Raw genomic sequence first — 25,554 nt, forward strand, 5'->3', positions numbered from 1 at the left:
AGTAGACACTCAATAAATACTTGATTTTCTTGATCTGATCCCAGAGAAAGCCTTCCCCACCTATTCTTCTAGAGAGACACCTCCAAACCAGTGTCCTCCTCCAGTTAGGTGGGCTTCCCCAAAGAGCATGTCTAAGATGGCAGCTGCAAGCTCTCTGTTACCATGGCAACAAGGGATTAGCCTGATGGGGTCATGGTGTCAGGGGAGGGGCAGTGGAAGAACCTGCTCTGGGGTCAAGGGAACTGGGGTAAATTCCAGTCCTCCCCTCCATAGGACTTGAGGTTTCACAGCTTCTGGCCGGGGCTGGAAATATTAGGGATCCCCTAATTGTGAGATACCCCATTAACTCTTAACAGAGATCTAGCTAATCAACCCTATTAGCAGAGATTCCATTACAAGAAACACCATTAAGTGAGACCCTGATGATAGAAATTCTATTAACAAGATCTCACTATCACTTTTTCTAGACAGAGATGCATTTGGCTAAAATTTCCATAACAGGAATGGACCCCCTTCCCTCCCCAGCTCACTCTACCTGACCTGTCATCATAACTTAGATAAATAGAATTATTATTATTACTATTCATTTCTCTTGGAACATAGGGGTTAAATATACAGGCCTGGGGGCAGCCTCCCTGACCCTGGGGTCACCCCATCTTTGGGATCAGATCCCCACTGGTCTGCCCCCCTCTTGGCACCCTGCTCCCTGCCAGGTCACTTACCCCAATCCCCCAACTCTGGTCCCTAATGAAGAGGCCACCAGGGGGCAATAAATTATCATCATCATCATCATCATCATCATCATCATTGTGTTTGTAAAAAGGAAGAATGCTCTGGAGCATGGAAGGCAATGGACTACAAAGTCCACTGAGGAGACTGGAGCCTGGAAGCTAAGGGATAGTGGTAAATAAGCTTGGGAAGCAGAAAAGATGCATGTCAAGGAGTTAGTGAGATGGAGAAATAAAGTGTTGGGAGCCCAAATGGAGAGAAAGTGAGTTGGTGTGGGAAGAGCAGAGGAGAGAGAAACTGAGCAGTGGTGAGGAAAGAGCTTCAGAAGCCCGAGAGCAGAAATCAGGCAAGAGGTGAGGGCCTAAGATGAGAGTTTGCAGAAGGGGCCCATGGCAAGGGGGAGGAAGTGAGATGAGGAAGCATGCAAGGAGATACCCAGGCCCAGAATGATGGGGGGAAGAGATGGAGCGAGTCCCAAAGGGCAGCATGCATGGGGCAAAGGGAGTGAGGGGCAAGCAGTGGTCCACAGAGCCAGGAGAGACTGGCAAGGCAGCCCAGGGGCTGGAAACCTCCACCCGGCTCAGATCTCCAGCAGGTTGCTCTGCTCTGGGCTGCCTTCAGGGGCTTTTTCTGCGGGTGCCGGTGAGGCCGGAGGTCGGGGCGTCTGACTGGCCTCTTCTTCCCCGGCGCTGCGGCCCTCCCCCAGCTCCTTGGGGCCACTGGGCGGGGGTCCTGGGCCTGGCTCGCCGTGGGTGCGTTGGTGTTTGCTCAGGTGGTCGCTTCGGGTAAAGCGCTTGGAGCAGAGCAGGCAGGTGAACTTCTTCTCCCGGGTGTGAGTGCGCACGTGGCGCTCCAGCTCGTCTGAACGGGTGAACCTCTTGCCGCAGAAGAGCCAGTTGCAGACGAAGGGCCTCTCGCCCGTGTGCCAGCGCAAGTGGGCCTTCAGATGGGAGGCCTTGCCATACACTTTGCCGCAGCCCGGAATGTGGCAGCTGTGGATCGGCTTCTTCCGCAGCCCAGCTGCTGCGGCACCCAGGCGCTCTAGCTCCTGGCAGTTGGGGCAGTCACAGGAGGAGCGCCCTGCTCCACTGCCCCCGTAGCCAGCACTGCCCCCTGTGCCTGCACCCCGAGGGGGTTTGGCTCCACCACTCCCCTCCAGCTGCCCGCTGTTGCCCACCGCCTTGGGTTTATAGACATCTTGGGGCAAGACATGCTGGGGCCCTGGCTGCAGGAGGTGGGGAGATGGGTAGGGGGCAGGATTAAGGGGGGCAAAGTCGGACGGGTAGGTGGGCAGCTGGGGGTTCAGTGGAGGCTGAGCAGGGCCTGTGGGTAGTGTCCCTTGCAGCCCATCACCCTGGCCCTGCCCGCCACCTAGCCAGTTGCCCCCAGGGTGCATGTCCCACCAAGGAGTAGGAGCATTGCCAGGGCCTGGTGAGATGCCTGCGTGGATGCCTGCCTTGTACCAGGAGCCATAGGGGTGTGCCATGTCCAGAGAGGTGTAGACACTGGGCAGGCAGTCAGAAGAGCTGTGCCCCTTGGGCACTAGTAGCCCAGGGTCCTGGGTGCCTGTGGGCCCAGGGAATGAGTGGGAAAAGGGAGGGTAGTCATTGGCATAGCCCGAGGTGGGTGCTGGAGGACTGCCTGCAGGTGAGAGGAGCCCATTGGTGCTTGAAAAGGGGGCTGGGTAGGCATCGCCCATGGTTTTGGGGGCCGAAAGGTCACTGCCCACAGAGTATGGCTTCTTTGTGCCTGCTTTGCCCAGTGTCGCTGAGTCCCGCAGAGGGCTGGAGCCACCAAATTTGCTGCACGCCGCTGTCAGCATGGCCAGGGGACTGGAGCCATAGTGAGCTTCCTCCTGTGGAGAGAGGGAAGCACCGTTTAGGGGCAGAGGAGGACACGCGCAGAAGGACTGTGCACCCCAGAGGCTTGGACAACAGAAGAAAGGGGTTGAGGAAGAGTTGAAGAGGATGGGGAATCAGAGGTGGTGAGGGGCGGCACTGAGGATGGGGACCCAGGGCAGAGCTCAGATGGAGTCTGGAAAAAGCAAAGGACCAAGACAGCGGCCTAACACCCAACCCAGCAGGCAGGAAGCAGAGCTCCCTGTGGTGCTGGGGGAGTGTGCAAGGGCCTCTGAGGAATGGGAGATGCTTCTTAGATAGCCATGAGAAGAGCTGGGGATAGAGGCAGCACTTGGGTGCGGTGAGAATTAGGGATCCTGACCCCTGGAAATGGGTTGGGAGCAGAGGCCGTGGTCGGGGACTTGGAGAGGAAAGATGAGGCTGAAAGGGCAGCCTGGGAAGAAGGTGAAGTCGTAGGGAACTGTAGCTCCCCGCGTTCCAGATTTTCCCAGCTTGACCCCTTATTCACTTCCTGTCTCTGCTTCGTCTCCTGACTAAGGCAGTGGCCTGGTCTCCCTGAAGCGGCGTCCTCATGTCCCTGGTAAGGAATCTCTTTCTCTTGGCAGGGACCCTGGGACTGGGGAGCAAGAGGAAGCGAGGGCAGAGACACTGGGACATTGAGAGGGAACAGGGCTGCCGCCAAGCCAGGACTGTGGCTGAGGCAAGAATGTCTTTCAAGCGGGCATTGGGCACCTCCTGCTTTGTGGAGCCAGCTGGTACCCCTTTGGGAGGGCTGGGAGAGCTGAAGTCCTCATGCCCCTGCAGGGCAGGGAACTGGGGTGGCTAAGATACTGCCTCACAGCCACACACCCCCACGCCTCGGTGTACCCTAACACACAGAGGCCACATAGCTCGTCTCTCTTCACCCCTCCAGCGCAGGGAGTGAAGGAAGATGCATGTAGATACGGGTCGTGGGGGTCTTTTAGAAACACACAATGCCCTTCGTGCCCATCGTGCTGCTGCTACCAGGCCAAACCACTCTGAGATCACCATCTCTCAGGAGCTCATGGTACTCCCTCCCTGAGTCAGCCTTGGGACGCCCTCCTGGGCGATGGATGCCCTCCTGGATCCCAGGCTGGCATAGATAGGCGTCCATCACTGAGAATCCCACCAAAAAAAAAGATGCCCTCAAAAGCTGACCCCGTACAGTTCCTTGACTGGGGCCCTCAAAAACTGAAAAGGAACCCAAGAATCCAGGGTTCCCAGACCTGCCTGCTAGCTCCTAGCATGTGGTATATGCGGTATGTGCCCGTAACACCAATCCTAGAGGTAGATCTGGGGTCTAAAGGTTGCAGTGAGGGGTGTGTGCAGTCGCCAGTCTTGCACTGCTCCGCAAATGCAAACCTGCTGCTCCCCCTGTCCAGTTACCTCTCTCTGAGGTCCTGTTGACCCCATGGACTCCCAAATTTGAGCCACTGAAAGCGTCCTCAAATCTGGCAAAAGCCCTGCGTCCTGCCCAGCCAGGATTTCCCTGGAGCCTCTCATCTCCCAAGCAGAGGGTAGGTAAGGCAGGGTAGCTGATGGGGCAGGAGGCAAAGCCTAGCAGAAAGGAGAGGTAAAAACGTGGAGTTCAAAGGAGAGAGGCAGAGACCCAGAGACACCGGAGCAGAGGACCCTGCAGGGTGAAGAGCTGACATAAAAGCCCCCAGGGGGGAAAGTGAAAACAGAGGGGCAGCTGGCCCTCAGGGGCAGAAATGGGCAGGGACCCAAAAGAGAAGAAAGCAAAACAATGACAAAAAGGACGGAGAGAGAAGAAAGCAGCAAAATAAACAAAGACAGAGAGGTGATGGAAAGAGACTGGGCAAGGAAGGCACAGGAAAACAGAGGAAAAGAAAGGAGGGAGAAAAAAGAAAAGGGGGAGGGGGAGGAGGAAGGCAGATTTCCTACCTAAGAGAAAATCCCCACAGTGCTGGGCCCCAGAAAACCCCCAGACCAGGCCACTCCTCCCTCCTTCTCCCCCTGACCACCCCCTCCCCCTCTGCCTGCCCGGCCCGGCTCCGTTGGTTTCCCTGCGGTCGGTTTATTTTTAAAAACGCCGACGCCGTCCCCCCCGCCCGGCCCTCACACTGTGGCCACAGGGGCCTCAGCCAAGCCCAGGGACCCCACCCAGCCGTGGGGAGGGAAGGAGGGGTGAAAGAAGGCCAGCAGCCCCAGGCCAACAGGAGACCCCAGCACTGGGGAGCGGAGGCCCCCAGGGCCCCTGAGGGCAGGGAAGGGGGAGCAAGGCACCAGACCACTCAGACGGTTCTGGAGCTCCTGGAGGCCAAGAGCTGGGCACCTGGCTAAGTTTCACCACAGCCTCGGTTTCCTTCTCTTGCTGCTTGGGCTCTTCTGAGAACTGGGGAGAGGGTCCTGGTTAAAGATTCTAAATACTTGTCCACGACCTCACACCAGGGGCCCAGGAGCCCACCTTCCAGTTGCTTTTCCTCTCACTTCCACCCACCATCCATTGAAAACAATGACAACCACAACAAAACAGCCTTCAAGTACTGAAGGGAGAGTCTGTGGAGAAGGAACTAGATAAGGAGCTGTCCCAGCTCTCTCACTCACACAGGGAGGAGAGCCCCCTCTTTCCACTGACCTCCCATGGGAATGTTCACTGGACATCCGAGCATTGACTGGCCATAGGTTCTGGGCACCCAAGGTCCCAGTTTTCACTTCTCCACTCTCCGCCTCCTCCCAAGTTGTTTAGCTTTCCCACCTTCCAAGTGTCCATCCCCACCTAGCCCCCCACCCCCATTTCTCCCTCCACCCTGTTCCTCTGCATCTCACTCAGCCCAGGTGAGCCTTCCATCAAGCTCCCCTCTCTGAAATCCCAAGTTCTTCCCACTGCCAAAGAGGACTTCCGGATGGGGGTGGGAGAAGAAGGTTGAGGGCCCAGGCGCCCCCCAGAACAGGTGAAAGAGACAGAGGCTAGAAGCCTTGGTGTTGGGGGCATCTCCAGCTCACGGGGAGCGAGGGACATGAAAGCCCAGTTTCCAGGACACACTGCTCTTGCCAAGTGCTACCCCAATCCCGTGTCTTTCCAACAGGCCTTTGGCCCAGCTGCTCCTGCAGGCACCAGTGCCACGCTGGCAACTCTGACATGAAGCCCACGCCCACTGACACTGCCCCTGCCTTGGGTGGACCCAGGATTTCCATGCACCTTAGTCCTCCAGCTTCCTCAAGACCAACCCCAGTGTTTCAATGATATGGTTCAATTGAGAGTGTCCTGGGGGTGAGCGATCTGCCTCCTTGCAGCAGGGGGTAGAGCACAGCACCTGAGGCCCCCTGACTGGGTTATGGTGTCCACCCCATTGCCTTGCATGCCATTCCCTCAGACTCAGTCACAGACTCGCTATCCACCAGACTTACACACACCATTCCCCACTTGGACTAACAGACACTCAGGTGCCCCAGCTTATATGCACACACCCCTGTGCTCTCACAAAGCCAGCCACACATGCGGGTGTGCTGCTTTACATTCTGACACTTACATGCAGGCCAGTGAACACAGGTGTTAAAAGACTCCCAGTTCATCTCACACACACCTCTCCTGCAGGCTGCATGAGTCGGCTTCCTGTTTGGCCCATCACCCCTTGGACCTGAGCTAGTGCACCGGGAGCAGAGATGGGGCCTTCAGAGGGGCCCAAGAATACAGAAGGTCAAGGCTACTGCTGGGAGTTGATCTTTGGGGAGGGCTCTCTGGTCCCAAATTCCTGCGGAGGGACCCAGAAAGCAGAGGTGGTGACAGAGACACAGAGTCAGAGACCCAGAAGCTAGGAGAACTCAGGACATTCAAACAGGCTCTGAGTGACCCTGAGTCCCCCTTTCCAACTATGTGCCATGAGCCTCCCAGAAGCCCTGGCAGAGTCAGACATTTCTCAAGCCCCCAAGCCCTGACCCCCATGGTACCCTAGTTCCCTCCATCCCCAGTGCCAGAGGCAAGGGATACTGGGGTCCCGGCCTGGAGGGGAAGTGGTTCAGTCCGCCCTGGAGCCTCCCACTCCCAAAATAGAGCTGAGTTTGTCTTTGGCTGAAAGCTAAATATTTGTGAGCCGGGCAGGCGGCCTCAGACCCTGGCCCTCCTCCTTGGTTGCCTCTCAGGCCTGGGCCCAGTTCCTCTGGTCAGCCCCCCACATGCAGGGACTGCCCTCTCCCTTCTCTCATTGCCCACCTCCTCTCCTACGAGCCCAGAAGCCCAGCCCCCTCCCCACCTACAAACCAGACAGGACACTGCCTAGGCTAAGAGTCCCGAGAGCCAGGACCCCCAAGGAACCGTGTACTCACTGCTACTCTGTGCCCACTCAGCCAGTCCTCTGGCCTTCTTTCTCTCCCCCATCTGCTACCAACTTATCTCTCTCCCACTCCTCTCTCCTCACCCCCCTACTCCTTTCTCCATCCCTTTTCCACTCCTCAGAGTTGGTGTGCTTGGCTGACCTTAGGGGTCCATGCCTTCTTCTAAGCTAATCCCCTCTCATCCTCCTTTGACTGTCCTCTGACCCCTGGGCCTGCTCTCTCCTCCCTTCTCCTGCCCCCTGCTCCCCCCTCCTCTGACCCCTGGAAGTGACAAGCACCACAGCAACTGTCTGTGTGAGTTGGGAGGTGGGAAGTGGACAGGGATTAGGGACCATTAAGATCATGGCTGGTGTCCTGGGGGACGGAGGGGGCAGTTACCTCAAGCAGGGAGGACGCCATCCTGAGGCTGGGGAACGGGTCCCAAGGAGCCAGGCAGATGGAGAGAGCTGAGCCGGAGACAGAGGGAGAGGGAGAGGGAGGGAGAATGGGAGAATGGGAGAGAAGAGATCTAAAGTTAGAAGGGACTGGGGGGTAGGGGCTGGGGGGGGCTGCTCTCTGTCTGTAGGGATCCACCCTCTAATTACAGCTTTCCCAGCGGAGAAGGCTCCGGATCCAATGAGCAGGGCGAGAGAGGGAGGCAGAGGGTCCAAATTTCCTGCTCCAGTTGCTGAGCTCCCCAAAGAAGGGATCTGGGCGGGAGACGAGAAACGGGGCTCCCAGAGAAGGGCCGGAAGCAGGAGCGGGTAGGGACAGGGCAAGTTGTCAGGGCGTGCTGGGGTGCGCTGAGGGCAAAACGGAGGGACGGTGGGCCCAGGTGTCCCACACCCTGCCCCCAGCGATCCCATCAGCCTCTGTGGGAACCCCTCCCAGACAGAGCTCCCCAGTGTCCTGTACCTGGGGGATCTGGGGCTGGGTGTCCTGGGTCTCTCCTCCCTGGAGGTCTGGCACTGGGAATGCTGGCAAGGGGTCGCCTGAGGGTCCTGGGAGGGCTTCGCTCCTCTCCTAGGCCAGCTCCACTCCTGTTCCCACTCAGGCTCTGATCCTAGAATCCTACTCTGACTCCAGAGTCCTGGCTGCTGGTCGGCGGGTGGCGACGGCTGCTCCTGCTGCTTCTGCTGCTTCTGCTGCTGCTGCCGCCGCTGCTGCCGCTGAGGGAAGGAACAGGAGGGAAAAGGAACAAACCCCAAACCACTAATTAGAGATCCAGGGGGGGGGATGGGGGATTGGGGACGACACTCACACAGAGAGACTGGAGCACACTGACACACACGCTCATGGACAAACACAGGATGATACGTGTGCACGTCCACACGCACAGTGCTATCCACACGGGCACAGCCACCGTCATGAATGAACAGAGACAAACTCACACACAGATGATCACAGTGACATGGCTGGAGGCACACAAGCCACACACACACCCGAGCTGACCACAGAGATGCTTGCTTCCCCAGTCACCCACCTCGAGATCAGGAGTGCAGTGTGTACGTGTGTTGTGAAAGCCAGGAGGGGGAGTGTGCTCTGGGGTGGAGGCTTCTGCTGCCCAGGCTTTCAGGGTCACTGAGGTAGGTTCCAGAGCAAAGCCTGGAGGGGGGTGGGGGTGGGGAGAGCTTGGCACAGGTTTGGGGGTCGCCAATCTTCCTCCCAACGCCTGAGTTTCACTCTTGGGAAGTGGCACCTAGGCCTGCCTCACTTTGTGGGGCAGAAGCTAGATCTTCTGGTTCTGAGAAAATTTAAGGCAGGCAGGAGTGAGGGTAAGGGCAGGAGGTCACTGGGTCAACTCATCCAAGCCTGAGCCTAGCCTCTTTGGATTAACCCCCCCCCCACAAAGGGAGGCCCTAGCCTCCATTGCTCCTTGCCAGTTACCATCCCTAGGCCCTTCTTGGCCACACATCAAATCTCCATCCTTTGATGGAGTGATCAAAGTGATCACTCATGATCTTCTCATGAGTGATCATGCTTTCCAGGAGGGAGTGCCTGGTTCCCTTTCTCATTGTCATGCATCAGTTCCCTCTGCAGCAGGAAGAATTGAAGTTAGAGCTTAGGCAGGACTTCCCAACTTTGACTTCTCATCAAAATGGGGAAGAAAAGAAAGTCAACCAGTTGGAAGAGGGAAATTCAAAAAGTCTATTAACTGAAACCTGGGCCCTAAGGTAAGTTTATGGGAGAGAGGGGACTGGGCAGCCAAGTGGTAGAGCCAGCATCTCTCCCACGGAGGCGCCCAGCCAGCTGGGGTTGTTTTGCAACTTATTCCCCAACACACCCCTCTCCCGCTCTCAGCCCTGCCCATCAGAGGAATGGAGCCTGGTCCTTCCCCCGCTTCCCTCACTCGCCAACCAGTCCCCTCACTTTCTCTTCCTGGGTGCCCACTTCAGGGCTCCTTTTACTCTCCCGGCTCAGTTCCTCAAGGCAAAGGTGGAGAGGGGGCAGGAGCAGCTGGAAGTCCAGGGAGGGTTAACTGCAGTTTAACCAGCAGGCAGGATCAAAGTTCAGGGGAGGAGGGGGTCGGGGGGTGGGGGGAGAAGTTCGGGATTCCAGCCCCATGATTTGATTTCCCCCAAGGAAGCCTATGGGCCCAACTTTTGAGGAGAGAGTTAGGGAACCAGGGTGACTGGCAGACACTAGTCTCCCAGGAAAAGAAGCAAAAGAAGAAACACAGGAAGACTGAGGGGCACACAGAGCAAATGAAACAATCCAAGAAAATCAGAAGAGAAGCGAGGGATATAACAGGGAGAGAAGAGAGGAAAACAGAAGACCAGTATGTGGCTTAAAAAAAACACAGAGCAGAAAAAAATGAAAAAAAGGAAAAGAAATAGGCCCAGAGGAACAAAGATGAGGAGACAATGGCTTCAGAAGGACAGGACAGGGAAAATAGCCGGACGCCTGGCCAGGTCCAGCGGAGGCAGAGGGTCAAAGCGGCCAGGCAGGTGGGGGGCAGGGATGGAGTATAAATAGTGCATAATTGTGTCCGATGATTACACGGGCCACCCCACCCGTCTGCCCAAGAGGAAGTGCCCGTGGTGGGGTGTCCCATGACCTCGCAGTCTCCCCCTGGTGGGGGGTGCTTCTGAGCCTGAGGTGTCAGATGGATTTCTGGGCGCCCACACAAGCCGGCTCAGAAGTTGGGGAGGAAAAGGGGAAGCTTTGGAGGAATTACTGCACCGCCAGCGGAAAGCCAGGCGCTTTCAGATCAGGCAGGCAACTGAGGCAGAGGAGCAAAGTCTAGACTCCACAGAAGAGATGGCAGGTGAGAGAGGGGTTGGGGAGGAAAGGAAGAAACTGAAGGGGAAAAGGAGGCAGGATGAAAGGAGGTGGGGGGTTGAGGAGAGGAGATGGGGGCAGGGATGGTCAGCCTTCTCCACTTCCTCTGGGGATCTGGATCCCTAATCCTACCTGGAAAGGAGCAGGAGTGCTAGGGAAGGACAAGGAAGGAGCAGGGTCCCCAGCAAGATGTGAGCCAGGGCCCCTGATGTGCCGACCCCAGTAGGAGAGTCCCTGGACCCAGCGCCCCCTCCCAAAGGTCTGCGCCAAAGCCAGGCAGAGGGGCTGCCTGAAGCCCCCAGCTGCCTCCCTCAGGACCCTGGGTTCTGACTTCTTCCACACCCTTGTTTAAGATAGTCCTGCAGCCCAGCTGAGGCCCTGCTATTCCTGGGCCCAGACCCCCGTCCCCTTCCCAGTGCCCCCAGAGGCTGGGGTCAACAACTGGGAGCCCTGACCAAGGACCTGCCTCCACCCTCGCAGGCCTCCCTCAGCCCAGCCTCCCAGGGGGTGGGGCAGCCAGGCAGAGGCGCCATGTGGCAGGGGCGGGTAGAGGCTGCGGCTCTGGTCCTTCCAGTATAAACCCCCTAGGCATCTGGTTTCTATCCACCACCCCCCACCACCCTGGGGGCCCCTCAGCCTCCGCCCATGGCCACCCAGACGCTGAGCTCCAGAGATGGACGCCCCTGAAGGAAGGGGTGGGATGGTGCCTTTCTGATCTTTCAACCCCAGGACTGGGCTGAACCACAGGGACCGCTCCCTTCCCTCCCTCCCTCCCCTAGAAGAATCGGGGTGGGATTTCTAGGTTAGAGGGGGTTGAATCTGGAACCTGCCTCAGTTCTCTTTAGCTGTTTTTGGAAAGGTCAGTGAGGGTGGAGAGAGAGTGAACACTGGGGAGAGTGGGAGACGTCTACCTCCCTTCTCCTCAGGGAAGCCGCCTCCTTCCACCCCACTGCCCTCCGCCCACCATCCTAGGCTGGGCTTCCTCTTAGAGCCCCAATCCAAAGGGACTCGTAACTCTTCCTTTGTTTTTATGAGTTTGGCTACCCTAGAGAGAGTCACCAGCAAACAGCGAACAAAGCGCTGAGATACAGATTGACACGTTCTCTAATACGTACCTAATGAGTGACACACTTTCAGATACACTCTTGCACACACGCTGAATTATGAACATACATACACTCTGCAGGCATCCACACTGACACACACGGATATAAATACATACGTTATACAGATGATGCTTACACCAAGACACTGACCCTAACCTCCAATCACAAAAATGTACACACCAGCACACATACATGCAGATGGACTCACAGTTAGCTACAATACCCCTGCAGGGACTCACACAGACTCACATCAATACATACATTTACATACATGGCAAATATCACAGACATACACACAGGTCTAACATCACAAGCTTACAGCTCTAGAAATCCCGGAGGTCTCCTAGAGGGGATTTAGGAACTCCTTCCTACAAGAATCTGGGCATAAGCGTGATGTGACAGGCAATGCCAGTGCTACAAATTGTTGCCTGCAATTCCTACTAGTGTAGTGTACCTTTGGGGACTCGCTGATCCTTTATTCTCCATATCCACCAGAGTTCAGAGACCCAGATGGTCCTAGCAAACTCCCTGGCCCTGGGGAACCCCGGCATCCCCACCCCCACCCAGACCCCCCCTGCTCTGCGGCCCCGCTGACTCATCTCTCCCTCTGTGGAGCTCCCCAACCACAGGGGCCTGGAAGAGAAGCTTGGAAAGTTGCGCTCATGTCCCGGGCCCCTGGTCTGGCCACTACCCCCCCATGCACCCAGGCCCAACCCTTGTCTCCAGTGGAGACACTAGTGACAGAGAACACAGAGGGGACAGTAAAGAAGAAGGCACCCAGAGTCAGGGAAACAGAAAGACAAAGGGAGAGACACAGGGGGAAACAGAGATGGTGGGACTACAGATAAGAGACCTTGAGGGACAGCTGCAAATCTGAGAGGTCCTCCAAAAGTAACAGGGCTGCTGACCAGGGAAACTTGCTCCTTGGGTGGGGGGAAGATCCACTCATGACCTTGGGATTTGGACACTGCCCGGTGCCTTGACATTCTGAGACTAGGCTCAGGGAGCTTGGGGAAGAGAATCCCATTCTGGGAGGCAAAGCTGAGGACACAGGGAAGAAAGGAAGCTTTTAGGAGGCCAGCAACCTCTGTATAGGACAGCTTGAAAAAGGAGCTCCCCACCCTAATGCTCACATAAGCACATTTATATATGTGTGATACCTCAGCTCCCTCCCTATCTGCTGCGTCTCCCCTTCGCCTCTTCCAGTGCCTGGCCTAAAAGGCAGGACTCCTGGTGCTGGCCCTGGTTCCCCTCTGCTCTGAGCCTCAGTCTCCTTAGTTGACATTTGAGCCCTGAGATAATATAGCAGTTCCAGGGGAGGCAGATCAAGAATCAGAAAAAGTGCTCTGGGAGGGGGAGGAAGAAGCAAGGATGGCCGGGGACAAAGAGGGAAACGGAGGGAAGGGTAACACTGAGAGGCCTGATCCTGGAACAGAGGAACCTGCACTGGGTAGGCGTTTCAAAAGGATCAGCATGGAATTAAGACTCTGGTCATCTTGGTCATCTCCAGCAAGTGCCTCTTTGTAAGAATGATACCCTGGAATCTGATGCATGAAATATATTACTGTCTTTAAACAAAGAGAACTTGGGGTGTTAGGGTCCTCATCACATTTTCTATCCTTAGCAATGGGGCTAAACAACCCAAGGCAACGGTCCTTCAAAGTCTTAGATATACTCTGCCCCAATCCCCTGATTTCTCTGACCTGCTTAGATTCTTCTTAGGAAAACAGTTTCTTAAGATGTAGACTAGACCCGAGGAACATTCTTTCATTCAACAAATGCTCAGCAAGCACCTACTTTGTGCCACGCATGCAGGGCTAGGCTCAGGCTTGCAACCACGAACAATACAGACCCAGTCCTTTGCCTCACAAACCAGCAACCAACGTAGAGTGGAAAGTATCTTAAGAGAGTAAGTACTAGATGTTACTGGAGACAAAAAAATGAATCTAAGCCAGTGTTGGGAGAATCAAGGAAGACTTCCTGGAAGCAGGGATGACTAGGTAAAGAAACTGAAGGATGAATAGGAGTCAGCCAGGTGAAGAGAGGAAGAGTGTTACATGCAGGGGGAAGAGTGTATGCAAAGGCCCAGAGGTCTGAGGGATTAATGACATTTTAAGGTGCTGAGAGTTGAGTGTGACTAGAGCACAGACAGTAGGGGCTGATGGAGAAAGTCTGATCAGCAGTGCAAGGAATCTGAACTAGATGCTCAGGGCAACATATGGGAATATTTGTATTTCAGAAAGATGACCCTGGCTGCGTAGAAGAGAATGGAATAGGGACTTAGAGCCTGGCAGTTCTGGGCAAATCAGCTGTTTACTATGGCGTAAGGTTGGGCAAGCTGTTTAACCTTTGATGCCTTGGATTCTTCTTCTTTAGAATGGGGAAACATAATACAGCAACCTCCCAGGGTTGTTATAAGGATTAGGAATAATACATGTGGAACTCTTACCACAGGGTTTGGCACTTAGTAGTTGTTCCATAAATGGTGCCTAATAGTATTGTCAGGGTTTGGAGGAGGGTAAAATCAGAGGCAAGACCAGTTTACAGTGGCAACCCAGGCAAGAGGTGAGAAGGTGTGGCCTGTAGCAGCAAAGGGGATGAGGAAAAGTCAATGGAAAGGTGATACATAGGAGGTGGTATAGACAAGACTTGGTGATTGATTGGATGTGAGAAGTGAGGGAGACCAAGCAGTCAAGGATGACTTCTCTTGATAAGTGTGTTGGTGTGGGCACGAGCACACAAGACGTACGGGCATGTGAGAGGTATCTATTCAGTTCTGAAAATGGCCCCTTGACAGCCAGCTGCTGGGTCTGGTCAACAGAGTGAAGCGCCATGCTGCATTTGAGGACCTGGCCTCCAGCCTCCCAGGAGAACCCCCAACACACACACTCTGCCTTAACCCCCTTTAACTATTTCCTTTTCCCTTCTTCACCCATCCCTCCCTCCCTCCCCTACCCTCCCACGCCCCCTTCTCCTCTCCTACGAAGGAACTCTAAGTTCGAAGTCTGCACAGGCCATGATTCTCCATCCTTCCTTTTTCCTCTGCCCGGGTTAATGAGAGTCCTGGGGGCTCAGCCACCGCCATTCCTCCCCACACACCCTCAGTCGGACGCCCCCCGCTGGATCCCAAAGCAATCACTGCTTGACTTTCTAGGCGGGGAGGTTTGAGGCCGGGCGAGCGGTAAAGCTAAGGCAAGACTGGCGCTCTCAGACCTAGCTCCAGCTGTTGCGCGGATGCGTGCCCCGGGACCAGCAGATCGCGAGGTCTGGGGCCTCCCCAGCCGCCTCACGCAGTCTGGACTGGGCTCGGAGCGGCCGGAGACGTCGCCTCCCAGCCGTGCCTCAGTGTCCCCGCGCGCGGCCAGGAGGCGGAGGGGCGGGCCGGCCGGGGGGCAGGGGGCGGGGCGCGGGCGGGGCCGGCCGGGCCGGGCGCCCGGGCAGGAGGCAGCTGCATATCTGCGGTCCCGACCACAATTGCTGGGAGTCGCGTCCCGGAGACTGGCGGCGCTGACTCTGCCCGCTGCGGCCGCCGCGCCGATTAGAGCCCGAGAGAGAGCGCCAACCGGGGGGAGGGGGGAGGAGGCGGCGGCGGGGAGCTGTGTGCCCCTTTCCTCTCCGCCCCAGCCAGTGCCCCCCAGCGGCCCCGCCCAGTCCTTTCTCCACCGCCTGAACCTAGGGTGGGAGTCCTGCCTCCTCAGCCCAGGCGTCCTCCTCTGGACCCTGCAGGGCCCGAGGTCCCCAAGGCGCTAACATCCCGTTGACCCCAGGCTGCCAGCCTCTCGTGCTCTTTCTCTTCCTCATCCACCCAAAGAGTCTGAATCTCAGGACTCCCCCATTCCTCAACCCCCCGCTCCCCACAAGCACTCTCTAGGCAAAAATAGTTCCAAGCAAAGAAGGGGTCACTCGAGAGGACAGGCATTCAGGGACCAGAGCACCCCCTGCTGGCTGGCCCGAAGCCCCACGCCCCTCCCCCTCCAGCTGTGACCTCCAGCTGTGGTGGATGGGAAGAGCTGGCCTCTTTGATCTAGGAGCGTGGCCACCCCCTCCAGGCGCCCCATTAACCTCCATTATCCCAATTAGGCAGCCCTCCCAGTCCTGCATCCAAGCTTCAAAGCCCCCTCAGTGAGGAGAAGGGGCTGAATCTTATGCCCCCTCCTCCCCCACCCCATCAAGCCACACCACTTTCAGACAAGACCCAGGTGTTCTGGTCCCCAGCTTGGGTACGTGCTAGCAGGGCCAGAAAAGGGATCTCCAGGGACCACCCAGATCCCAGTCCTTAAACTTCACTAGAAAGAGAGAAGAAAGGGAACCCTCTCCTCTCGCTGGCTCTCAGTTTTCCTGCATTAAAGGATTTAGGTAGCAGCATCCAGGTTCCTGGCTGACCTGAGCTTCCCATCAGTTTATCCTGCTTTATCCAATGGAGAGGGGAGCCAAGAGCCACCCCCTCCTCCCTTAATCCTATCTCAACACTCTCCCCCTCCCTCCTGGAACAATTTCCGCTGGGGGAGCCTGAGCAGGGCCCAGCACAGTGGCCGCTTCCTGGAACATTTTCCTGTATCCGAAACCGCGGCTCCCTCCCCAGGGACCCGTTGATCAAGGCCAGATGGGACCAGGGATGGGGGAGGAGGAGAGGGAGCCAGACTCTCACCATCACTCCCTCCCAACACACATGCACACCACAGGGAGCCCCTGCCCCGACACACAAAGGCACACACCACATGCCACAGTCACACACCCATGGGTATTCATGGCGACACTGACAACCACGAGGGCCAGGTCTTAGAAGGAGACATACATTGAACTCAAATAAGTACATTCAGCACACTCGTGGATGGTCACACTCTCTCTCTCCTCAGTCCCTTACTCCTTTAAAGTCTCCTTGGGCCTTGGGCCTTCCTTGCCAGCTAAGGAGACCTTAGGAATCCAAGAATATGGGGTAGGAGAGCAGGCAGGCCTTACTTAACAGAGGTGAGGGGACAGACCGGGACATCTAGGGCTGCTTGTGCCCTGCCAGGCAGCACCCACAACCCCATTCCATTTCTGGATGGTTCTCAGGCCTGACCCCTCTTTCCAGGGTCTTGAGAACTGGAGTAGAGGAAGACTGCAATGCTCCCCCTCAGTGCTACCCTCAGAGCACTTTCTAGCTACTTCCAAATTCCTGCAGAAGAAGCATATGGTGTCCAGTGGACTCAGTCATGGCAGTCAAGAGACAAAGAGAGGGCAAGAATGTGCAGCTCCAGGAGCCTGGGGACCTGGGGATCTGTGGCTCATTGGTGACAGCCCACCCTCCACCCCCCCACCTCTGCTCCCCCTTGATCCCTTCTATCTCAGCCAGATTGAGAAGAAGAGTGTGGGAATTGTACCCCCAGCTCGGCTCTTTTATTTTTTCTTATTAAAGTATAGTTGATGTACAATATTATGTAAGCTACAGGTGTACAATATAGTGATTCACAATTTTTGAAGGTTATAGTCCATTTATAGTCATTATAAAATATTGGTTATATTCCCAATATATCCTTATAGCTTATTTTATACATAATAGTTTGTACCTCTTAATCCCTTACTCCTATATTGCCCCTCCCCCCTTCCCTCTCCCCACCGGTAACCACTAGTGAGTCTGTTTCTTTTTTGTTATATTCAATTCAGCCTATTCTTTAGCCTTATGCTCTTCTGCCCACTGCCTTTCCAGTTCAGGGGCCTAATTCTTACATCCTGCGTGTTTGTCTTTTGCTGGGAAAGGTACAGATTTGGGCATGGATACAAAATGGGACAGAGCATTGAAAAAGTGGAGGATGGAGATACACAGTCTGCTGTTTTCTGGAACATCTCACTGGTTTAAGGGAAATATCTGAAGTTGTAAAGTTCTGAAAACTCTAGGATGTAAGGTCACCATGGAGGGATGAGGAAATGTGATAATCATAGGAAGAACCAAAGCTAATCAGCCTGGCCAAAAGTCATTATGTTCTTTCCACAGTCGTGTGGCCTAGTTAGAAGGCATATCCTCCTCTTTCTCAGGCTCACCTGAGGAGGGGATGCCTCAAGCCATCTTTATTCACTTGTTTAATGGTTTACCTCTCCACTATCTAGAAGTCCTCTTTTGGTATAACTACCATCTTCCATCTACCTTTTTAGCCTGCAACTTCTTTTTCTAGCTCCAGTATAAAAGCTTACTAATCAATTTAGTAATGAATAGGATTTACTGAGTGGACCCTTAGGTGAAATATTATACAGAAAATGCTACATAGGACCCTCAGTGCTTGCCCTTTAGGATCTTAACAACCTGGGTAGGGCAAAAAAAAAAAACAAAAAAAAAAACCCAAGGACCATATTTGAAAGCATAGATGACCCACTTTACCTCTCATTGCGTCCGTTTCCTCATCTGAAAATAAACGAATTTGGCTACATCTAATTGAGAACCACTGACTTCAGTGAGTGCTAAGGCTCCTCTCTGATTCATCTCAGGAATGCTAGAATAGGTCTTTAATAATGGAAGTCATGAATAAAGAGCATGTTAATATGTTAAACAATAAAAGTCACATCACCAATTTAATAGACGCTAAGAAGACATTTGACAAAATTCAAAATGGCAATTCTTGGAACTTCCCTGGTGGCACAGTGGTTAAGAGTCCGCCTGCCAATGCAGGGGACATGGGCTCGAGCCCTGGTCCGGGAAGATCCCACATGCTGCGGAGCAACTAAGCCCGTGTGCCACAACTACTGAGCCTGTGCTCTAGATCCTGCGAGCCACAACTCCTGAGTCCGCGTACCACAACTACTGAAGCCTGCGCACTCTAGGGCCCATGCTCCACAACAAGAGAAGCCATTGCAGTGAGAAGCCCAAGCACCGCAATGAAGAATAGCCCCTGCTCGCCGCAACTAAATAAAGCCCGCACAGCACAAAGACCCAATGCAGCCATAAATAAATAAATATTAAAAAAACAAAAAAAAAAACACAAAAAAATGGCTACTCCTAATTTTTTATTTTATTTATTTATTTATTTATTTTGCCATGTGGCATGTGGGATCCTAGTTCCCAGACCAGGGGTCCAAACTGCACCCCCTGCAGTGGAAGCATGGAGTCTTAACCACTGGACCACCAGGGAAGTCCCAAAATGGCTATTCTTGGGTTTTTTTTAAAAATATTTATTTATTTATTTAGTGGTTGTGTTGGGTGTTAGTTGTGGCAGGCGGGCTCCTTAGTTGCAGCTCGTAGGCTCCTTAGTTGTGGCATGCATGTTGGATCTAGTTCCCCGACCAGGGATCAAACCCGGGACCCTTGCATTGGGAGCATGGAGTCTTGTCCACTGTGCCACCAGGGAAGGCCCCAAAATGGCTATTCTTTTTTTTTTAAATTTATTTATTTTATTTATTTATTTTTGGCTGCGTTGGGTCTTCGTTGCTGTATGCGGGCTTTCTCTAGTTGCAGCGAGGGGGCTACTCTTCATTGTGGCACGTGGGCTCAGTAGTTGTGGCTCGTGGGCTCTAGAGTTCAGGCTCAGTAGTTGTGGCGCACAGGCTTAGTTGCCCCACAGCATGTGGGATCTTTCCGGACAAGGGCTAGAACCCGTGTCCCCTGCATTGGCAGGCAGATTCTTAACCACTGTGCCACGGGAAGTCCCCCAAAATGGCTATTCTTTTTTTTTTTTTTTTTTTAAAGATATTTATTTATTTTTGGCTGCATTGGTGCGTGCAGGCTTTCTCTAGTTGCGGCGCTCAGGCTTCTCAGTGCGGTGGCTTCTCTTGTTGCGGAGCACGGGCTCCAGGCGCGTGGGCTTCAGTAGTTGTGGCCCACGGGCTCAGTAGTTGTGGCTCGTGGGCTCTAGAGCACAGGCTCAGTAGTTGTGGCGCACGGGCTTAGTTGCTCCACGGCATGTGGGATCTTCCTGGACCAGGGCTCAAACCCATGTCCCTTGCATTGGCAGGCAGATTCTTAACCGCTGCGCCACCAGGGAAGTCCCAAAATGGCTATTCTTAAAAAAAGTTTTTTAAAAGGATAAAAATAAAGATTCTCCAATAAAACTTTTTTAAAAAAGCAAAATGGTTATTGTTAATAAAACCCACTTTAAAAAAAAAATAGTATTCAGCAAATGGTGGGAATTATTAGTATCTTGGTTCCTTCTAGCTCTAAAGTTCTAGGGTTTTGAGATCCTTTCTTGGAATTGAAATCAGGTTTCTTGGAGTGGGGAGGGAGGGTTCTGACTTGCAAAGAGAAAAACTAAAGATGCAGAGAGATAGGCAGGTAGGTATTAGGCACCCAGCAAGGCTGTGACAGGGACTTCCCTGGCAGTCCAGTGGTTAAGGTTCCATTCTTTCACTGCAGGGGGCACGGGTTTGATCCCTGGTCAGGGAATTAAGATCCTGCATGCTGAGTGTCGAGGCACACACACACACACAAAAGGCTGTGACAAAGTAGAGATGGTCTCCCAAGGGTCCTGACAACAGGCCAGTCAGGGATGCATTTCAGGTAAAGACAACAAGCCAATCATTGATTGTTATCTCTTATTATCTCCCAGGTTCCACAGGGTCCCAGTGAAGACAAACATGTATAAAATACAATAACCCTCCCCCTCAAGTAGTTCATAGGCTTAAATTAGGAAGATTCTCTTTTCCAAAGGGGAGTCCACGGTGTGCTACCTTGGTACCCAACAGTACCCAGTAGTGCTTAGTACACAGGGCAGCAAAGCAGAGACATTAAAATAAACAGAACATTTGATATAATTTGTTATTTCATTTTAAAAAATAAAAGCATTAAAGTAGTCATCGTAAGAGAAGTCAGTTTTGTGTCACATCGTTACTTGCACTTATCACTTTCAGTATTGTTTCTATCTTGAAGCCCTTATGCTAGAGTTGAACACCACAATCTTTTCGGAGCTTAGGATCTTTAAGGGTCTTAACTCCATCCAGCTCAGTTCAGTGTGTTCTGCAAATGGGAAGGGATTCCAGAGAAAGAAAAACCCTTGGAGGGAAGGGCAGTGTGCAAACAACTTCTAGACTTTTTTCAGACAAGACCTTCCCTAGATCCTCAGCTCTGAAAGAAGGGTGAGCAAGGCTGCTCAGTACCACCAGGTGGCAGGAGTGAGCTACCCAACGACTCCACCTATCACCCACTCTCCAGGGCTTGTTCCCGGGCCAGAGTGTTGGCACCTTTTGCAGGAGACAATGCAATGGCAGACCTGCCAGTGCTGAGGTAAGGGCTGGGGTGGGAAGAATCCTCAGAGGGTTATGGTACTGATTCTGTGCCTTCCCCCAGCCTTGACTCAGAGAAGGCATGACCCCTGTCAAAGGTGTAAAAGTGTCCAGACTCGTAGGCCAGAATTCAACAAGCAAGGGTCTATTTTCTGTCTCACCCACCAGCCTACCAGCCTTTTACGGACATTTCCTGAGCATCTACTGTGTGCCAGATATGTGTTACAAGTGTCCATAATAGCATTTAACACGAAGTGTGCAATCTAGTGGAAGAAACCTGGTAAACAGCCATGCTCTTATGACATGGAGGCAGTTTGGAGTAGTAAAGTGCACTGTCTTGGAAGTCAGACAGACTAAGGTGTGAACTCAAGCTCCACCACTTGCTAGTTGTGCAAACTCTGTGAGCCTCAGTCTCCTTGTCTGTAAAATGGGGGTAAATTACTCTCATAGAAGACCAAAAAGATGTTAAGTAAAAACTCACTCCCAGGTGACTTCCCTGGTGACGCAGTGGTTAAGAATATGCCTACCAATGCAGCATACATGGGTTTGATCCCTGGTCCAGGAAGATCCCACATGACGCGGAGCAACTAAGCCCATGCGCTGCAACTACTGAGCCCACGTGCTGCAACTACTGAAGCCCATGCACCTAGAGCCCGTGCTCCACAACAAGAGAAGCCCCCACTCGCAGCAACTAGAGAAAGCCTGCGCACAGCAACGAAGACCCAACACAGCCAAAAATAAAATAAATAAATAAATTTTTTAAAAAAGAAGGGGATTTATTTAGAGAGATACACATTCCATAGACAGAATGTGGTCTGTCTCAAAAGAAGAGAATGGTCTTGGGAGGAACATACTCCACAGACAGAGTGTGGGCCATCTCAGTAGGTGAGAAGCCTGGAAATATGGCATGGTTAGTTTTTATGGACTGGGTAATTTCATAGGCTAATGAGTGGGAGGATTATTCCAACTATTTGGGGGAAGGGGCGTAGATTTCCAGGAACTGGGCCACGGCCCACTTTTGGCCTTTTATGGTTGGCCTCAGAACTGTCATGGCGTTGGTGGGTGTGGCATTTAGCATGCTAATGAATTACAATGAGCATATAATGAGGCTCGAGGTCTACTGGAAGTTGAATCTTCCGCCATCCTGGACCCAGTTTTTTGTCATGTCCTATGGCTATGTCATTCTTTTAAAGGTTGTGCCCTGCCCCCTTCCCTCCTGCTTCACTATGAACCAAATACTATGACTAACTTATTGACTCTTTGCACCTAGATTGAAAAAAAAAATTCTATGTTCCAGACTCTCATTTCCCCATTCAAAATCCTTCAGAAGTTCTCCATAATCTAGAAGATAAAGTCCAAGGCTCTCTGTGTCGAGAACTTACGTCCAGCAATACTTAGCTGTTTTGCCTTTACTCCCTCTCTGGAATATCCTTATAAGTCTGATTTTCAACTCTAGCTTCATATTGGAATGACTTTATAAGCTTTAAAAATGTATAGATGCAGAGAAAGACAAATACTGTATGTTTTCACTTATACATGGAACCTAAAAAGCAAAACAAGCAAATAGAACAGAACAGACTCACAGATACAGAGAACAAACTAGTGGTTACCAGAGGTGAAGGAGACTAAGAGGTACAAACTCTCAGTTATGAAATGAATGTCATAGGATTTTAATGCACAGCCCAGAGAATATAGTATGTGTAGATGTCTGAGCCTCAATCAACCCCAGAAGTACTTGATTTAATTGGACTGGAGTGGGGCCATGTATGAGTGTTTTTTTGTTTTTTTTTTTAAAGATTTATTTATTGATTGATTGATTAATTGATTGATTGCTCTGTTGGGTCTTCGTTTCTGTGCTAGGGCTTTCTCTAGTTGCGGCGAGCGGGGGCCACTCTTCATCGCGATGCGCGGGCCTCTCACTATCGTGGCCCCTCTTGCTGCGGAGCACAGGTTCCAGACACGCAGCCTCAGTAGTTGTGGCTCACGGGCCTAGCTGCTCCGCGGCATGTGGGATCTTCCCAGACCAGGGCTCGAACCCGCGTCCCCTGCACTAGCAGGCAGACTCCCAACCACTGCGCCACCAGGGAAGCCCTATGAGTGTTTTTTAAAAGCTCTGCAGGTAGGGACTTCCCTGGTGGCACAGTGGTTAAGAATCGCCTGCCAATGCAGGGGACACGGGTTCGAGCCCTGGCCTGGGAAGATCCCACTTGCCGCGGAGCAACTAAGCCCGTACACCACAACTACTGAGCCTGCGCTCTAGAGCCCGCGAGCCACAACTACTGAGCCTGTGTGCCACAACTACTGAAGCCCGCACGCCTAGAGCCTGTGCTCCTCAACAAGAGAAGCCACAATAAAGAGTAGCCCCTGCTCGCCACAGCTAGAGAAAGCCCGCATGCAACAATGAAAACCCAACGCAGCCACAAATCAAATAAACAAATAAATAAATTTTAAAAAAAGAATAGAACTTCATTAAAAAAAAAATAAAGAACCACAGGTAGGTTAGGAATCATGATCTCCTGCTCAGTTCAGGCATTTCCAGGCTGGATTAGGGTCCCCTTATGTGTTTACTCTATCACTGTGCGATTTCTGTTGTCTGATTATCTGAACATTTCATCTCAGCCTAGTGGGACTGATTGAGCCTTTTATATTTTACTCTTCTGCTTCAAATCTTTTAATGGCTTCCATTACCCCCAAGATAAAATCCAGACTTCTTAATGAATCCTGCAATTCCTCCTACTCCTGGCTTACCTTTAATGCATTCATCCATTCAACCTTTATCAAGTGTCTATTATGAGCCAGGCACTCTAGTAGACAGTGGAGACAAGGAGGCAAATAAGAGCAGCATGGTCTTCTCTCTTGTGGAGTTTATAATCTGGGGGGAAGGCAAAAGTTGAATGAGTAATTACAGGGTTATACAGAACTTATGGCTGTTTCAGGAGTTGGGGAAGGAAGGCGTCCCAGAGGAGTTGAGTTAAACTGAGTCCAGAAAGGTGACTGGCAGTTAGGTGGGGGTGGAGGGAGACAGAAGTGCTCCAGGCAGAAGGAGCAGCATAAGTAGGGACAATGGCTTGGGGAAGATCATGGCATGTTGGAGGAACTGAAAACATATATGGACGAGAAGGAGGAAATGGTGGCCAAACCTGAAGACCAGATGACTCAGAGCCTTATAGGCCAAGTTAAGGTTGGGGGACTTTATCCCAAGGGTGCCATAAAGCCTTGAAAAGGTTTAAGCAGGGGAGTGTAATAAAATCAGATGAAATTTTTTTTTTTAATATTTATTTATTTATTTTGGCTGCTCCGGGTCTTAGCTGTGGTACTCGGGATCTTCGTTGCAGCATGCGGGATTTTAGTTGCTGGCTTGCGGACTTCTTAGTTGTGGCATGCATGTGGGATCTCGTTCCCCAACCAGGGATCGAACCCAGGCCCCCTGCATTGGGAGCGTGGAGTCTTACCCACTGGACCACCAGGGAAGTCCCTGAAATTTTTAAAGAAGGCTCTCAGTGGGAATACAGTGGACCAAAGAGTGGAGTTAGGTGTTCCCAAATCTCATCAGCCTCTCCTTGGCAGATAATATTTTGGAGTCTTTTACTGATGGTTAAATTCATCTCCTGTGACTAGTTTGTGTTAACTAAATGATGGAAATGTGACTGTATTTACAAACTCCTGGGGATGGCAGTGGAATTCCTCACTGTCGTTGGATCATTCAGTAAACACTAAGTGACGGGCTATTTTGTGCCCGGCACAGGTCCAGGTGCTGGGGATACAAAGGTACAAAAAGAAAGATTTGATCTGTTAAAAAATAAGTTCTGGACTTCCCTGGTGGCACAGTGGTTGGGAGTCTGCCTGCTAATGCAGAGGACATGGGTTCGAGCCCTGGTCCGGGAGGATCCCACATGCCGCGGAGCAACTAAGCCTATGCTCCACAACTACTGAGCCTGCGCTCTGGAGTCCGCGAGCCACAACTACTGAAGCCCACATGCCTAGAGCCTGTGCGCCACAGCAGGAGAAGCCACCGCAGTGAGAGACCCACGCACCGCAATGGGGGGGGGGGCCCCCACTCGCCGCAACTGGAGAAAGCCCATGGGCAGCAACGAGGACCCAACACAGTCAGGAATAAATACGTAAATAAATAAATTTATAAAAAAAAAAAAAAAAATAAGTTCTGACAGAGTTTTTCAAATATCAAGTATAAGAGAAAGCTTATTTTAAAAGTCTCTTAGATATTTTCAATGGTTTCTGAATTATCTGTAGGAAGCTCTGACTTACTTGTATAGAATTTGATATATGTATCCACCATTAAATCCAAATCGTGTTTTATATCAAAATATATGTTAAACAAAGCCAAGTTACTTGACCTTTGGTCTGTCAAAGTGTTCCTCAGGTATGCTTTGAGACACTTTCGTCCATTTTCATTGCACAGCAACAACCAGATGAGGAACAAGAATGGCAGGCTCTTCCATTCAAACTTTAACTATAACTTGTTTCTTTAACTTCATTTGATAAAGACAAAATCTACACTGAAATCCTTGTTTGGCGAGCTCACACGTTTCTCTTACAGTCTGATAATTTTCTTAACTGTCCCTTACAGATTTTTAACAGCATACTTAAAACTCCTAATATTCAAAGGTCAGTCATGAGCTTCATTGTAACGTTTTATAAAATGTATTCCTTCCTCCCACACCTCCTCAAAATTTATTTCTTCAAAGAACTGATAACTCAATACCTGATAGTTGGACCCACAGTGATAAATGTTATGTCTAAAATGACTTTAATACAATTCCAAAGTGCCATTAGCAGAGATCACACAGAGTGTAACAGGGTACTTTCAATGCTATCTTCTGGAAGAACAGTTAGGTCTCCAAAGCACAGGAGTTCAAACAGGCCATTTAAACAGGCAGATCATTAATGACTAATGTACTCAATGGGAGGTGACAACTGATTTGACTGTTTTCTTCTGTCTTTTTCCATGACGGTATCTACTGCCTCATCTTGATTGACAAGCAAAACCTAGAAAACCTACAAAAATAAGTGTTTTGTGGTTTATCTAGGAATAATACAGAAAATATTGTTGTTATTTTTGATGAAGAAAATCAGTT

General features: G+C 52.1%; 1 protein-coding gene across 1 annotated transcript; it reads right to left on the reverse strand.

Moving 5' to 3' along the window:
• Positions 1–717: 717 nt before the first annotated feature.
• On the reverse strand, positions 718–23,253 carry SP7 (Sp7 transcription factor). The gene is made up of 4 exons (XM_059934625.1): positions 23,207–23,253; positions 7,800–8,053; positions 7,284–7,351; positions 718–2,584 (listed from the first exon to the last, which is right to left on the reverse strand). Exons 3-4 carry the CDS (start codon positions 7,302–7,304, stop codon positions 1,310–1,312), a joined length of 1,296 nt encoding a protein of 431 aa, XP_059790608.1. The 5' UTR covers positions 7,305–7,351; positions 7,800–8,053; positions 23,207–23,253; the 3' UTR covers positions 718–1,309.
• Between the last annotated feature and the right edge of the window lie 2,301 nt (positions 23,254–25,554).

Source organism: Balaenoptera ricei, chromosome 10 (assembly GCF_028023285.1).
Source record: "Balaenoptera ricei isolate mBalRic1 chromosome 10, mBalRic1.hap2, whole genome shotgun sequence".
NCBI lineage: Eukaryota > Metazoa > Chordata > Mammalia > Artiodactyla > Balaenopteridae > Balaenoptera > Balaenoptera ricei.